A 15,926-nucleotide genomic window follows, 5' to 3' on the forward strand; every position below is an offset into this window, starting at 1 on the left:
GACTGTTTTCTTTTACGACAGTGAAAATGACTCCGATGGACTGAACGCTTTTTAAAATTTATCATTATGCTTTTTTTATCCAATCAAAATTGGTTTTGAAAATTCTATAAATTATAAGAATAAACACGAGTTAAAATCATTTTCAATTTTCATTTATATTTATTTCATAAAAATTTCCATAATTTCACCATATAAATATCATATTAATTGAACCAACACCAAAAATATAACCATCACAAGATTTTAAATTTGTTATTTTGTAATTTAGCATTTTGTTGACTATGATTGATGAAGTTTACACTTAGAAAATGATCAAAGAAAATTGAGGTTTGTGGGGTTAGGGTAAATTCAATAAAAACCCTAGAACAAGTCAAAAGACTAATTTGCCCTTCACCAAAATTAATGACCAAATGAGGCAATAAAGCCCAATTTTCCTAGCCATTCTCGTATGAGGCCCGTGTCTAGGATCTATGATTTAACTCTAAAAGGAATCAACAAAACCCTAATTGAAAGATATATATAAACACGGAGAAGGAAAGCTCAACTAAGTTCAGAGCTCTTCATAATTCCTAAATTCTCGATACACCGAATTCCTTTTAACTAACTTAAGCATTAAAGCTTACGTAAAGGGCAAATATGTAATTTTACGTGGAACGTGCGCCATGTGTTGATACTAGAAGGCCCCATCAAGCCAATATGGAGAGATAGAAGGGATTGGTGGACCCATAAGCACGTGATGGAAGCTACTTATTGGATAGGGTTCCTTGGTTTTCTACCTCACATTTCCCTCGTTTGCCTTGTTGTCATCTCCATCTTCTCTCTCTCTCTCTCTCTCACCTTATTACCCCCATTTCCCATTTTACCCTTCTCGGACCAATTCCGATCATTTACTCGAAAACAAAGGGGTTATAAACGTGTGAGTAGAGATAAAACATGTTAAAAGAACTCGTGTTGATTTGTAAAGATAACCTTCACTTCAAAATCAAGACGTGGTCATGTCGTAGGAGATACAGGAGAATGTCAGAGCTATCATACATCAAATTTGAATTTTGAATTCTGGGTATGAAGCGTTATAGATAGTATACGAGCAGAACCTCCCTAGTGAGATGTAGATCGAGAACAAACCAAGGCAAAAGTTGGTGAATATGCGACGCCCGAGTAAATAAGATAACCCAACAAGGGTATTGTGGTAATTAGACTTTTATGAGAAGGTTTTTGCTGCTATCGTTATAAGCCCACCAAGTTCCTCCTCCTCCGACGGGAGGGAAGAGAAAAGCCATCTCTAAATCCTTCTTCTTCTGAGTGATGGGTGTGAGCTGCCGTTGTTCCAAAATCATAACCACCAGCTTCTTTCGCCACAGACCCACCGGATAATCTTATCCGTTTTGTCGATGGCGGTTCGGAGGGTCTACGGCGGCGGCGACGACGGTGGTAGTATAAGTGGTGCTTCCAACCATACTGTTTTTCTTCAGAATCGTAAAGGGTCCTTTGCTTCTGAGCCTCTTAATGCTCTGTTCGTTTCTGGGTCGTCTTCTTCGACTTCCCCCTCTATGCTTGGTACTTCATTCTTCTTGATTTCTTCAGTTCTTTCTGTTCTTGGATGATTCTTTGTAGAAATTATGGTTTTGGTTACCCTTTGGGTTTATGTGTTGATTGTGAGTGAATTTTCAATGCTTGTGGCTTTTGAATTGGATCATTGATCTCTGATTTTGAAGTTGAATTTGGTTGCCTTGTGATGAGTTTGGTATCTGATTTTGTTTGTTTTCTGCTTGTTGGATGAATCTGATGTTCTAGCAGTTCAATTTTGAAGATGAATGTATGAGATTGATTGATTTCATTTGACATATATCATTTGGGGAGTAAAAAGAACGACATATGCTAGCCGAAGGTTTGGACTAGACATTGGGCAATGTATCAATGAGGAGACTGAGCCTCAAAGGGGGTGGACATGAGGCGGTGTGCCAACAAGGACGCTGGGCCTCGAAGGGGGTGGATTGAGGGATCCCATATTGATTGGAGAAAGAACGAGTGCCAACGATGACGCTGGGCCCCAAAAGGGGTGGATTGTGAGATCCCACGTCGGTTAGAGAGGGGAATGAAGCATTCTTTATAAGGGTGTGGAAACCTCTCCCTACTAAATGCGTTTTAACAATCTTGAAGGGAAGCCCAAAGAGGACAATGTTTGCTAGCGGTCGACTTGGACCGTTACAAATGGTATTAGAGCTAGACATCGAGCGATGTGCCATCGAGGAGGTTGAGCCCTGAAGGGGGATGGACATACGGCGGTGTGCCAGCAAAAACATTGGCCCCAATGGGAGGTAGATTAGGGAGTCCCACATCGATTGGAAAAGGAAATGAGTGTCAGCGAAGACGTTGGGCTCGAAGGGGGGTGGATTGTGAGATCCCGCATCGGTTGGAGAGGAGAACAAAATATTCTTTATAAGGGTGTGGAAACCTCTCCCTAACAGACGAGTTTTAAAAACCTTGTAGGGAAGCCCAAAGAGGACAATATTTGCTAACGGTGGACTTGAGCTGTTATAAATAGTCCGTTGCAATTATATCCATGCCCAACTTGATCTTTTCACGAAAGACTTTTCTGGTTATAGGTTCAAAATCCATGATAAGTTTCAAAGACATCCATGGACAAAACGGATCAACTAGACCGTTCTTTTGCTCATTCGATACCGAAGATAACGGAAACGAAGACTTGGATGATTACTTCCATCACCCTGAAAAGAAGAGGCGTTTAACTTCCGATCAAGTCCGATTCCTCGAGAAAAGTTTCGAGATCGATAACAAGCTCGAACTAGAAAGGAAAGTTCAATTAGCAAAGGACCTTGAGCTGCAGCCTCGTCAAGTTGCTATATGGTTTCAGAATCGTCGAGCTCGATGGAAAACGAAGCAGCTCGAGAAGGACTACGAGGCTCTTCAATCCAGCTATGGAAGCCTCAAGGTTGAGTATGAGAAGCTACTCAAGGAGAAGGATTCACTAAAAGCTAAGGTAACATGTTCTTAAAATTCAGCTCCATTGCTGACTAAACTCTAAGAAACAACACATTGTATGTTACAGATTCTTGTCCTAACAGACAAGCTGCTACTCAAAGCAAAAGAAAAGGGTAGCTCTGTGGTGTCTGAAGTAGACAAATCAAGTGACATATTTGATACAGATAGCCCACTCGTAGAGCCTCGAGATTCTTCGTATATTTTCGATCCCGATCAGTCCGACTTATCACAAGACGAAGACGATAACACGGGAAAGAATCTATTGCCTACTTACGTCTTCCCGAAGCTCGAAGATGTCGATTACTTGGACCCGCCTGCAAGTGCTTGTAGTTTTGTGTTCCCCATTGATGAAGACACTGCTCTTTGGTCCTGGTCTTAGTGAGCCTTTTTCTGTGTTGTGCCTTTCCTCTACAGCCTTAAAAGCCTGTTTTTCTGGTGTTTCCAAGCAATGGTAGCCGACACCGACGCCGACATGTCGACCCGAACCGGGTTTAGTTTCTGTCGATTTGAATCTGTTCTGATTATGTTCTTGGGCTTTGGTTGAGGGAGGTTTTTATTTGTGAAATAGTCCTTGTTTCCTTTGAATGTGATTAAATAATATGTTCTTTAAGATGCTTTTCATTGAAGAGATTAAGGTTGTTCTGGGATATTACAATCCATCTCTTTAAGGGTCCAACGTCTATGTTGGCTCATCGTCAGGTGTCTAGCTTTTATACTATTTGCGCATTCGTTGGCACAACGTTCAGTGTCTAGCTCTAATACCATTTGCATCCTCATTAGCATACCGCTCGGTATCTAGTCTGATATTATTTGTAACAGTCCAAGTCCACCGCTAACAAATATTGTCCATTTGGCCCGTTACTATCGGCATCGTTTTGGAAAATAATTAATAAAAATAATAAAGAAGGGGTACGTGGTGGGGATTTATTGGGTGTAGGAAAGGTTAGGGAAAGGCTTGAGTTACCTTATCCATTTGACTGTAGAAAGAGTAAAATGCGAACGAATGAGAGAGCGACGCGTGTAAGATAAAACCGGAGATAGCCGGTTTAGATCTACGGACCATAAAAGCCCGGAACTGAGGGGCTTCCATAGATTAGAGTCACGTGTGCACATAATCTTGTCAGATTAAGGGCTGCAAAAATGAGGTTTTATTAAAACGACAGGACCGTCACCATCAATGTGGGGACAGTCACTGTACAATGGTAAAAAAATAAAAAGAAAACCCCAAAACCTCGTCTTGGAATCTCCATTGTGATCGGGTCCACTGACGTGGACATGCTTGCCCACCTGGCAACTGAGGCGGGAATTTGGACAGAAGAAAAATATAATCTCTATCACTAGCCTCGTTTTTTGTCTCCTCTTTCAATTTTTACACCCGCATCATCCTATCAGAGATTGTATTGAACTGGAGGGCTGTGCTTACCCTCGAACATATATGAAATGGTATAAAGATGGACCAAGCAACTTGTGAATGTACCCATAATTAACATCATTACGGTCGGGCTATCGAACATAAAACCAAAAGTAAATTACGAGTCATACCCTTTTGTGAATCGAGCAAGCTCCCTGATGTGGTCGATAAACCTCTCATTTTGATTCAGTGCTATTTGAACCGAAGGAGAAAGTTTTCGAGACATGACCGAGCCAAACACTTTATTCAAAAATTAAATGAGATGAACTTCATCTTGACAATCATAGAGTTATTTCCATCAGACCATAAGAGTGTTCATGGAATCAAAGCCACAAAAAATGAGCTTTAATTTGGGAGACCTTCTCAGTAATGGCTGTTAAAATTTGATCTTCTCCTTCAACAACACCACTAACTCTTGCTGCAACCAACAAAAAACATACCCACTTCACAAAACGTACAAGGACGGGGACATTTCTGAAACTAAGTTCGATAAAACATTAATTTAATCGAATAACTTTTTGTCTTTTCATCGAAACAGTAAACAGTAAGATCCTACATTGGTTGGAGAGATAATGAAATGTTCCTTATAAAGGTGTGGTTCTCTATAATAGACACGTTTTAAAACTGTGAGGTTGACGACAACATGTAACGGGTCAAAGCGGACAATTGTTGCTAGTAGTGAGGTTAGACTTTTACAAACGGTATCAGAGCTAGACACTGGACGATGAGCTGGCGAGGATAGTGACCCCAAGGGGTGGATTGTGAGATCTCATATTTGTTGGATAGGGGAATGAAGTATTTCTTATAAGAGTGCGGTTCTCTTTAGTAGATGCGTTTTAAAATCGTGAGATTGATGACGATATGTAATGTGCCAAAGCAGACAATATTTACTAGCTGTGAGCTTGGGTTGTTACAAATGGGCAGTGTGCTGGCGAGGACGCTGGCCCCCAAGGGAGTTGGAATATGAGATCCCACATTTGTTGAAGAGGAGAATGAAGTGTTCCTTACAAGGGTGTGGGTTTTCCCGGTAGACGTGTTATAAAACCGTGAGGCCGACGACGATACGTAACAGGCCAAAGCGGATAATATATACTAGTGGTGAGCTTGGGCTGTTACAAATAGTATCAAAGTCAAACACTGGGTGGTGTGCTAGTGAGGATGCTCGCTATCAAGGGGGTGGATTGTAAGATCCCACATTTGTTAGGGAAGGGAATGAAGTATTCTTAGAAGGGTATGGTTCGTTCTAGTAGACGCGTTTTAAAACCATGAGGCTAACGGCGCTACTTAAAGGACCAAAGCAGACAATATCGCTATTACAGAAACCCTTAATGAATTTTCAAAGATTCAGAGAGAGAGAGAGCTTACTATCAAGCAGAGGATTATGCATCCAGCGGCGCCAGGAAACAGAGCATACCAGAAATTCAGATGATGCAGCTTAGCTCCATCGATGAACAGAATCGGCAAGCTCGCAGCTGTTCATAATACAACCAAATCAAACCCACTACATATAAACAAACAAACAATGGATTCTCAAAGCTTGAGGTGCCATGATTTCAACCTGGTGGGTGCGTTGAACCCGTATAGATCATGAACGCCATGGATGCAGCGAGAGCAGAGCTTCTGGCCAGCCATCCAGGCCCCAACAAAGTTAACGCCACAACCCCAATTGCTGCACAACCAATCTGGGCCACAAAGATATTGTACTTCTGCATCACAAAACAAACAAACCCAATTCAGCAAAAGGCTATAATAACCAAAGCAACAGGCAAATTCGAGACAGGGTGAGTACTCGAGCGGCAGGGGCGGCGGGTGTCGCGAACAGGACGGCACAGACGGCGCCTAATGGTGCAATTGTCATAGAAAGCCCCTTCGGCGCTAGAATTTGATCTATTTTCCCCAGTATTGCCATCGCTGCAAATGCCCCTGTTTCATCGAATTTCAGTTTCACGGCATGGGTTTGATGAAGAAATTCTCACAGATTATGATTCAGAAGGGTTTTTTTGTTCATCAACTAACCTGCAGAAGGCCAAAGGATGTCACTGAGAGGAGGAGAAACAAAGCCTTTGTCTGGTTTCGACCCATCTGAAATCGGGACACCACCAACGCTGGACACCACCACAACATTCCGGCGACTAATTCCGCCGCCACTTCGTCTTCTCAGCAGCCCAACGGACCCTTTTGCTGAAATCCCTTGTTTCCCATTCAATAAATTGTAATTCGGCAGCAAAGAAATGAACGAACTGGGTTGAAACTGCTCCTGACAGTCGTAATGGCGGCGGCTACGGCGGCAGAAATGGTGGTGAATCGGCTTCAATTCCAGACTCATACTGGATTTTACCCTCGACCCACCTCCAAGCTACTGTTGCTCTAGCTCAACCAAACGTTATCTTGGATGTTTGGCCGACAAAAGACGCAAAAAGTGTCGGCGATATAGAAATGGAAAAGAAACAGAATATAATCAGAGTAATAATGGCATGCAATGTAAATTCAGACGTGAATCTGACAAAGGGGATTTGGGAAAGTTCTGAAGAACACAGAGGCCTGTAAAGAAAAAACTCGAAGCTGTGTTACAGATTGGCCTTTGAAGAGATCAGAAAGCCATTAGCAGAAAGAGACAACTCCAGTTTTGTGTCGTTGCCACTTCTAAAACATTAAAAACCAAACAGCCGCTCCCTTTCTATCGTGCTTGTCCTTATCTAGAATTACTAAAATATACCCACAACCCACACACCCATATAACTATTTACTGTATATAATTATTTTAATAGATATAGTTTTTTACTATATATAACTTTACCATTTACCAAATATAGTTTTACTCTACTGTAAATAAGGAGGTCCATAACCTAACAAAATAATCATTAGCATTCAATCAGTGTCAAGGGATTACATCACATAGAATTCAACCGAGGGGGGCAGGAGTCTGATACAGATTCTCTTGCAGATGGGTTTGTCAGCCCCTGTTACAGATTTGACTTAAAAAAACAGTCAAGAACAGTCAAGAACAGAAGGATACAGCAGAAAGTCAGTGGCAGTAGGTGGCTTTATACCTTACTTTTGACATTTGGAGTTAAACTCAGAGACCCTCTTGCCACTGAATATTCAGCAAGTGTGAGATACTACATCGATTGGAGATAAAAATGAAACATTCTTTATAAAAGTGTATAAACTTCTTCCTAACAAAAGCGTTTTAAAAACCTTGAAAAAAAGCTTAAAGAGGACTATATTTGCTAACGGTCGACTTGGGTTATTACCAATGGTATCAGAGTTAGACACCGAACAATGTGTCAACGAGGAAGCTGAGTCCCGAAGGGGGTAGACATGAGGCATTGTGCTAGCAAGGATGCTAGGCCTCGAAGGGAGGTGGATTGAGGAGTCCCACATCAATTGGAGAAGGAAACGAGTGCCAACAAGGACACTAGGCCTCGAATTGGGGCGGATTGTGAGATCACACATTGGTTGGGGAGAAGAACGAAACAAAACTTTCTTTATAAGGGTATGGAAACCTCTCCCTAGTAGACTACGCGTTTTAAAAACACGAAACAAAACCTTCTTTATAAGGGTATGGAAACCTCTCCCTAGTAGACGCGTTTTAAAAATCTTGAGGAAAAGCCCAACGAAGACAATATCTAACAACTACGGTAAGAAATCAATCAATATCATACACAATTTTCTTTCTACAAGACCATACATTATATATAACTTACCAGTGAAGACAGAGCTAGGCTAACCATCAAACTCCATGATCTGCATATTTCATTGAGAGAGATGAAATATTCAAGGACTGCACTGATCTGGAGTTATATAAGCATTTCTGTTACAGAAAGTTTCAAGAATAATCAGAATGAGACTCATAGATATCACTAGGACATGGTGACATGACTTCTTGCTCTAGAAACTGCAAAACTTGACTCATCGATGGCCGATTGTCTGGGTCGGCATCCGTGCATTTGGCTGCTATTTCAAGGATTGCTTCGACTGTATCGGCATCGACGTCCTTGCACCTTTTGTCGACTATCTCATCCAGTTTGTTTTCTCCCAATAATGTGTGCATCTGTAATGAATCATCATGTTCTAACAGTGAATATGTGTGTCTGTGCATACATTTGCAGTCTAGAACATTGAAAAAGCTAATTTTCTCAAACAAAAGTGAGCTCAAATTTCATTTGCTTCTATCTATCCTTGACGGTCCCATCGTAGAAAGTTTTTAGAACCATAAAGAGTAATGTTTTATGAGGGCGTGGAGACCTCTCCCTACGAGACACGTTTTATGAGGGTGTGAAACTCAAAAGAGAGAGCCCAAAGAGAACAATATCTGCTAGTAGTGGACTTGGGTCGTTACAAATGGTATCAGAGCCGACATCGGGCGATGTGCCTGCGAGGAGGTTGAGCTTCGAAGGGGGTGGACACGAGGCGGTGTGCCAGCAAGGACGTTGAACCCTAAAGGGAGGTGGATTTGAGGGTCCCACGTCGATTGGAGAAGGGAATGAATGCCAGCAAGGACGCTGGGCCCTGAAGAGGGTGGATTGTGAGATCTCACAACGGTTGGGTAGGAGAACGAACACCCTTCATAAGGGTGTGGAAACATATCCCTAGCAGACACATTTTAAAAACCTTGAGGGGAAGCCCAAGAGGAAAAGCCCAAAAAAGACAATATCTTCTAGCGGTGGACTTGGGTCATTACATTTGCAGTCTAGAACATTGAAAAAACTAATTTTCTCGAACGAAATTGAGCTCAATTTTCATTTGCTTCTATCGATCCTCGACGGTACCATCGTAGAAAGTTTATAGAACCATAAAGAGTAATGTTTTGGGCAGAAAGATGCGTTTTTAGAGCTTACCCAACCAACAACATTCAAGCCTCTCTTTACAAATGATGGATCAGTTGGTCTCTTCCCAGTCACCAGCTCGAGTAACAAAACTCCAAAGCTATAAACATCTGATTTTTCAGTCGCCCTCCCACTTTGTAGATACTCTACATAGACATAGCAAAGTCAGCCATTTAAGAGTAAGGAAACACTTCAAATCATTCTTGAACGATCGTATCGAAAGTTTCTTTGAAAAACGAATAAACGAGGTAAAACTAATGAGCACCTGGAGCCAAATAACCAAATGTTCCAGCAACAACAGTTGTGACATGAGAATCCTCATCAACCAAAAGCTTGGCTAGTCCAAAGTCAGATACATGAGGCTCCAAGTTCTCGTCAAGAAGAATGTTGCTCGATTTAATGTCACGATGCACGATCTTCGGACTACAATCATGATGCAAATATGCAATCCCCCTAGCAGAGCCCAATGCTACCTTTAAACGAGCTCGCCAATCCAAAGCTCGTCTTTCTGATTCCTGTTCTGCATTAGATAAGAAAAAGGAAATGATAATGCTCTATACGTTATATTGAAAACGCTCGGCACTAAACGAGTGGAACGACTCGAAAAAGGATGGAAGATGGACCCATGTTAATGTCATACCATGCAGAAAATCATCTAAGCTGCCCATTGCAAGGAAGTCATAGATAAGAAGCTTTGAAGTTGGAAGACTACAATAACCCCTCAAATTGACCAAGTTTATATGTTTGATGCAGCCCAGAATCTCCAACTCTCTCTCAAACACTTGGTCAGAACCTTTTCTGCTTCCATCAATCTTTTTAACAGCAAATGTCCCACAATCGTTCATGACCATTCGGTACACGATCCCGAATCCTCCTGAACCAACAACGTCTTCTTCCTCTAGTGATTCCAGCTTTTCGATGATCTCACATGACGGGTACGGTAGGTCGCCGTGAAAAGTAATAAGTTTTGTGTCTGTTGTACATTGAGGTTTAGCATCAGTTGCACAATACTAAAGAGAAACAATATCTACAACGAAAACCGAGGATTACTTGGTTCGTGAACCACTTGTTTTTTGACTTCTGTGTATCGTTTCGCAGCTCGTTCCTTCTTCGATAGCCAACGGATCCACAAGAATGGAACGAGTACTACAAATGCAACTCCCATGGTGGACACTGCACCAATTAATACTCCTTTGATGTAGTGTGAAGGTCTTTTCACAGGCACTACGGAAAATCAAGGAAGAACTATGAAGTTTTACAAGGAGAAAAAAGTGATTCAAGTTGAAATGTCGTTGTTCATCAAGCTAACCTGAAGCTTCATCACTTTCAGCATGGGGCAACACTGCAGGGAATCCCAACGAGGTTTGGCAGGCCTTGTTAACTTGATGACCACAGAGATCTAGATTGCCAACAAACCTGCAGTTACACACTTAACTATGAATACAACAATCTCATATGACAAGACGTTGAATGTTAGAAATAACGGGTCTCCAAAATGGTATGATAGTGTCCACTTTGGGCATAAGTTCTCATGGCTTTGCTTTTGGTTTCCCCAAAAGGCCTTGTACCAGGGAAGATGTACTCCTTATAAACCCATGATCATTCCCTTAATTAACCAACATGGACTCCCTCCCAACAATCCTCAACAATCATCCCCTCGAACAAAGTACACCATAGAGCCTCCCCTGAGACCTATGGAGCCCTCAAACAACCTCCCCTTAATTAAGGCTCGACTCCTTTCTCTAGAGCCCTCAAACAAAGTACACCATTTGTCCGATACTTGAGCCACTTTTGGCTACACTTTCGAGGGTCCCAACTTCTTTGTTCAACATTTGAGGATTCTATTGACATGACTAAGTTAAGGGCATGACTCTAATACCATGTTAGGAATCACAAATCTCCACAATGGTATGATATTGTCCACTTCGAGCATAAGCTCTCGTGGCTTTGCTCTTTTGGTTTACACAAAAGGCCTCGTACCAGCGGAGATGTATTCCTTACTTATAAACCCATGATCATTCCCTTAAGTAGCCAACGTAGTACTCCCTCCCAACGATCCTCAACACTAAATCCCATAATATAATGCCAACGAACTTCACACAATATTCAAGTTTTAACCCTTTATGAGGGATTTCCAAATGTATATCACAATTTCATAGATGATTCAACAACTTGGTATGAATGTAAATTTTGGAGAATACATGTGATTCGATCACTCACGAATTGCTTCCAAATGTGCTTAGAACTCCAAAATCAGGTATCTCCCCAGAGAAAAAGTTTGTGGACAAATTCCTGTAAATGAAATGGAAACATTAATATAACCACAAGTAAAATAAAAGTGTTAAGTGAACTCTTGTGCCATAGCTATTATTCAACTTACAGATGGCGCAGAAGCGAGAGACGACCAATGGATGATGGAATAGCACCCTTTAACGAATTGCCTGAGAAGTCCCTACATTTGAACCTCAATATTGAGAAAATAATATTGAAATAAAAAAGAGAAGTTCCTGATCTTACTAATTTAGTGCAGATGAACAGTACCAAAAGAAGATCCAAGTAACATTTTTTCAAACATTCAGGGAAACTTACAGTATTGTAAGAGCAGAAAGGCTCCCAATATCTGATGGTATGCCACCTTGAAGATAATTAGACCTCAAATACCTATAAAAATGGTCAAAAAATAAATTCGGAGGAATGTTTATGTAACAACCCAGACCCACTGCTAACATATATTGTCTGCTTTGACTTGTTATGTATCGTCATTAGCTTCACGATTTTAAAACGCGTTTGCTAGGAAGAGGTTCCTACACCCTTATAAGGAATGTTTCGTTCCCTTCTCCAACTAATGTGGGATCTCACAATCCATCCCCCTTGAGGGCCCAACGTCCTCGCTGGTACACTGCCCAATGTTTGGCTCTAATACCATTTGTAACAGCCTAAGCCCACCACTAACAGATATTGTCCGTTTTGGCCCGTTATGTATCGCCGTCAGTCTCACGATTCTAAAACGCATCTGCTAGGGAGAGGTTTCCACACCCTTATAAGAAATGTTTTGTTCCCCTCTCCAACCGATGTGAGATTTTCACAATCCACCCCCTTGGGAGCCCAACAAGGACGCTGACACACCACTCGATGTCTGGCTCTAATACCATTTGTAACAGTTTAAGCCCACTGCTAACAGATATTATCCATTTTGGCTCGTTACATAACGCCGTCAGCCTCACGATTTTAAAATGCGTCTACTAGGGAGAGATTTCCACACCCTTATAAGGAATGCTTCACCCCTGAAACTAGTCGTAGGAACACTCTATACTTACAGAGCTCTTAGCTGAATACATTTCGTGATTTCATTAGGAATATATCCATGTAAGCCATTTTGGTGAAGTGCCCTGTTTAACATTCAAAAGTGAAGAAGGAGAAGTAAGATGAAATAAGCTCTAAACTTCAGCTTCTTGCCCATCATATTACTTTGAGGAGGGAAAATATGAGGAAGAAATGGCTGCAGGACTTACAGTCTCTGTAATCTACTGAGTTTACCAATGCTAGGAGAAATAATCCCTCCTAGCTGCATGTAAGGTAAGTTACTGAAACATCCAAAACCAAACGTCAAAACATCAATTAGGAGACGAAAGAACACAACCCTGAAATAAAATGAAGGCAAATATGGACAGTGACATACATTGAGCTGACCCGTTGGTCCTCAAGGTGACAAGATATACCAGTCCATTTGCAAGGCGACTCATCAGAAGCTTCCCAATCACCAAGGAGGTTTTTGCTATCATTAAAAGCGCTTCTAATTTCCAACAACGCTAGGCCTATGCCACAGAGGATTTGAAAATGAAAACAATGAGAATGAACTGTTGACGATTGTTGGGAGGGAGTCCCACGTTCGCTCATTTAGGGAACGATCATGGATAAGTAAGGAATACATCTCGAATTAGTATGAGGCTTTTGGGGAAGCCCAAACAAAGCCATGAGAGCTTATGCTAAAAGTGGACAATATCATACCATTGTGAGGGTCGTGATTCCTAACATGGTATCAAAGTCATGCCCTTTACTTAGTCATGCCAATAGAATCATCAAGTGTCGAGCAAAGAAGTTGTGAGCCTCGAAGGTGTAGTCAAAAGTGACTCAAGTGTCGAACAAAGGGTGTACTATGTTTGAGGACTCCAAATAAAGGAGTCAAACCTCGATTAAGGGGAGTCTGTTCAAGGGCTCCATAGGCCTTAGAGGAGGCTCTATAGCATACTTTGTTCGAGGGGAGGATGGTTGGGAGAGAGTCCCACATTGGCTAATTTAGGGAATGATCAAGCAAAGCCATGAAAGCTTATGCTCAAAGTGGACAATATCATACCATTATGGAGGGTCATGATTCCTAACATGGTATTAGAGTCATGCCCTTAATTTAGTCATGTCAATAGAATCCTCAAGTGTCGAACAAAGAAGTTGTGAGCCTCGAAGGTGTAGTCAAAAGTGACTGAAGTGTGGAACAAAGGGTGCACTATGTTCGAGGACTCTGAAGAAAGGAGTCGAGCCTCGATTAAGGGGAGGGAGGCTATTCGAGGGCTCCACAGGCTTCAGGAGAGGCTCTATAGTATACTTTGTTCAAGAGGAGAGATTGTTGGAAGAGAGTCCACCTTGGCTAATTTAGGGAATGATCAAGGGAATGATCAAGCAAAGCGACAAAAGCTTATGCTCAAAGTGGACAATATCTACCATTGTGAAGAGTCGTAATTCCTAACCGAACATGGAGAAGGCGATGAAACTAATATAATTATTCAAACGAAACGAAAAAACATGCCACAACAAAGCGTCAAGCTACAGCTAGTGCGCTACTCATTCTATTCGATTGGTTCAAAATCATCAACACAACATCATTTTCCAGCGTACCCACATGAGAAAAAGAAGAACAAGTTAAAGAAATCAAGCAGAGGAAGCCCCAAAACAGGGATTTACCATCTGGGGTAAGAGCGAGAGTGCAAGAACCGAAAAGGGTCGATAGCAAAATGGATGAGAAAGCCAAAACGAACATGCCCATTTGAAATTCCTTGCACATTGAGGAGGCCGCAGCTGAGTTAGACGAGAATGAAGAGGAGGGTTTCATTGTGATGATAAAAAGGGTAAAGGTTGGAGTAGGAAGGAAGCTTGGGGAAGTGGTAAACGGGGAATGGGTGGAGGAAGACGCCATTATTAAACTGAATAATCATTCGAACAGGTGAGAGAGAGAGGGAGAAAGAGAGAGAAATTACTTTCCTGCAATTGATGAGCAGAGTGGCAGGCTTTTTTCAAAGTGGGCATTGAGAGTTGTGCAAATGAAACGCAACGAGAAATTCAAAAGTTAATTTTGAGAGGCTTTTCCCTCGATCATGACTTCGCTCCAAACAGGGGACACGCGTTTCATGGATATTGCTTACATTTTGTGCGTGCAGTGGAAACATCCACAGGGTATCCTTGCCTTTTTTAGTTTTTTTTTTTTTTTAATTTATCTTGTCTCAAACAAATCTTTATTTTTTAAAAAAATTAATATATATTTAAAATTTTAAAATATTGCTACAGTTAGGTTGTTATAAGAACGGTTAGTATTTTACAAATTAATATTAACTTCTTTCTGTAAAAATTTTAAAATATCATACCGTCAATATACTGACCAAAACCGTATATCAACACTTCATGGATTATCTTTAAAGGTTTTAATGTTATTTTAGAAAATACGTTGTATTATAATAAAAATATTTTTTAATTTTTTTTTAAATAAATGTGTTTTTAATATTTTTTAAAAAAATTTAAAGATATTTTGGAACAATTTTAAAAGTTGAAGACTATTTTTTAAACAAATTATAATATTTCAATTTTACGTTTAATATTTTGAAATTATGGACTAAATAAAAATTATTCTAAGGGACAAAATAGTAATTTTCTTTTTTTATACGTGGCAGTTGTTTTATTATTATTTTTTAGAAAGAGCTTAAAGCTCGTTTATAAAAATCATAATTATAACTTTTCATATTTTTCGGTTAGGTTATGGAGCATGCTGCTTATTTATAATTTATTCGACGGTTATACATACTAGTAGATAGTTATACAGTAAACTGAACCATATATATATATATATGCATATATACCTTCGGTTGTGATTTGAAGATGTAGTTTTTGCATTATCTGTATTCTCTATCAATATAAACTTCTAACCAATATTTTTTCTAGCATTTTCTCTCTACTATTCTTTGGGTTTATCAAGATCGAGTGTGTAAGTCGTGTTGTCCTAAGAAATTCTTTTTAATGGGCATTTCTTAAGCTTCCACGTCCATTTCTCAGGGTGACATACAACACGGGAAGCATCGGAAGGTCAATTTCGTTTGTCGGGTATGCAATATTTACTGTTTTAACATAAGCAGTGGAGAAAGAAGGTACGTGATGTCAATAACAGAATCGTGCCAGGTTTTGGCGTGTCATAGTCACACTTGTTTAGGACTCACAACGATTGTGTGACACTTACTTTCACCCTTGAGTAAGTCAACGAACTCAAGCTTGGATCGTTGGTGGCACAACTAGTCTATTTCATGGCCTCTACCTCGATCGTGGAAAACGATGCTAGAAAACGGAGTCAGGGAGAGTTTTGGAAAACATTGTTGACACAACATCAATAGTATATATTCGAGATAGGAAGATTTAACAACCAATCG

At 40.6% G+C, this 15,926-nt stretch overlaps 3 protein-coding genes across 4 annotated transcripts; 1 reads left to right on the forward strand and 2 right to left on the reverse strand.

The window, feature by feature from the left end:
* Positions 1-1,237: 1,237 nt before the first annotated feature.
* On the forward strand, positions 1,238-3,631 carry LOC111457082 (homeobox-leucine zipper protein HAT5-like). 2 transcript variants are annotated; one of them, XM_023099225.1, is made up of 3 exons: positions 1,238-1,557; positions 2,607-3,001; positions 3,071-3,631. In XM_023099225.1, exons 1-3 carry the CDS (start codon positions 1,392-1,394, stop codon positions 3,380-3,382), a joined length of 873 nt encoding a protein of 290 aa, XP_022954993.1. In that variant the 5' UTR covers positions 1,238-1,391; the 3' UTR covers positions 3,383-3,631. The 2 variants fall into 2 exon arrangements, with proteins under 2 accessions (XP_022954993.1, XP_022954992.1); XM_023099224.1 differs by having other exon boundaries at positions 1,241-1,557; positions 2,601-3,001.
* A 795-nt stretch (positions 3,632-4,426) lies between these two features.
* On the reverse strand, positions 4,427-7,091 carry LOC111457084. Its single transcript, XM_023099226.1, has 5 exons — positions 6,431-7,091; positions 6,204-6,337; positions 5,973-6,120; positions 5,780-5,886; positions 4,427-4,832 (listed from the first exon to the last, which is right to left on the reverse strand). Exons 1-5 carry the CDS (start codon positions 6,738-6,740, stop codon positions 4,791-4,793), a joined length of 741 nt encoding a protein of 246 aa, XP_022954994.1. The 5' UTR covers positions 6,741-7,091; the 3' UTR covers positions 4,427-4,790.
* Positions 7,092-8,057: 966 nt separating this feature from the next.
* Positions 8,058-14,532, reverse strand: LOC111457078 (LRR receptor-like serine/threonine-protein kinase FEI 2). The gene is made up of 13 exons (XM_023099213.1): positions 14,200-14,532; positions 12,923-13,058; positions 12,756-12,827; positions 12,561-12,632; positions 11,833-11,904; positions 11,624-11,695; positions 11,464-11,535; positions 10,553-10,659; positions 10,294-10,467; positions 9,884-10,216; positions 9,509-9,763; positions 9,256-9,389; positions 8,058-8,468 (listed from the first exon to the last, which is right to left on the reverse strand). The coding sequence occupies exons 1-13, from the start codon at positions 14,429-14,431 to the stop codon at positions 8,244-8,246; spliced, it is 1,956 nt and encodes a 651-aa protein (XP_022954981.1). The 5' UTR covers positions 14,432-14,532; the 3' UTR covers positions 8,058-8,243.
* Between the last annotated feature and the right edge of the window lie 1,394 nt (positions 14,533-15,926).

This window comes from Cucurbita moschata, unplaced genomic scaffold, assembly GCF_002738365.1.
Source record: "Cucurbita moschata cultivar Rifu unplaced genomic scaffold, Cmos_1.0 Cmo_Scf00019, whole genome shotgun sequence".
Classification (NCBI taxonomy): Eukaryota; Viridiplantae; Streptophyta; class Magnoliopsida; order Cucurbitales; family Cucurbitaceae; genus Cucurbita; species Cucurbita moschata.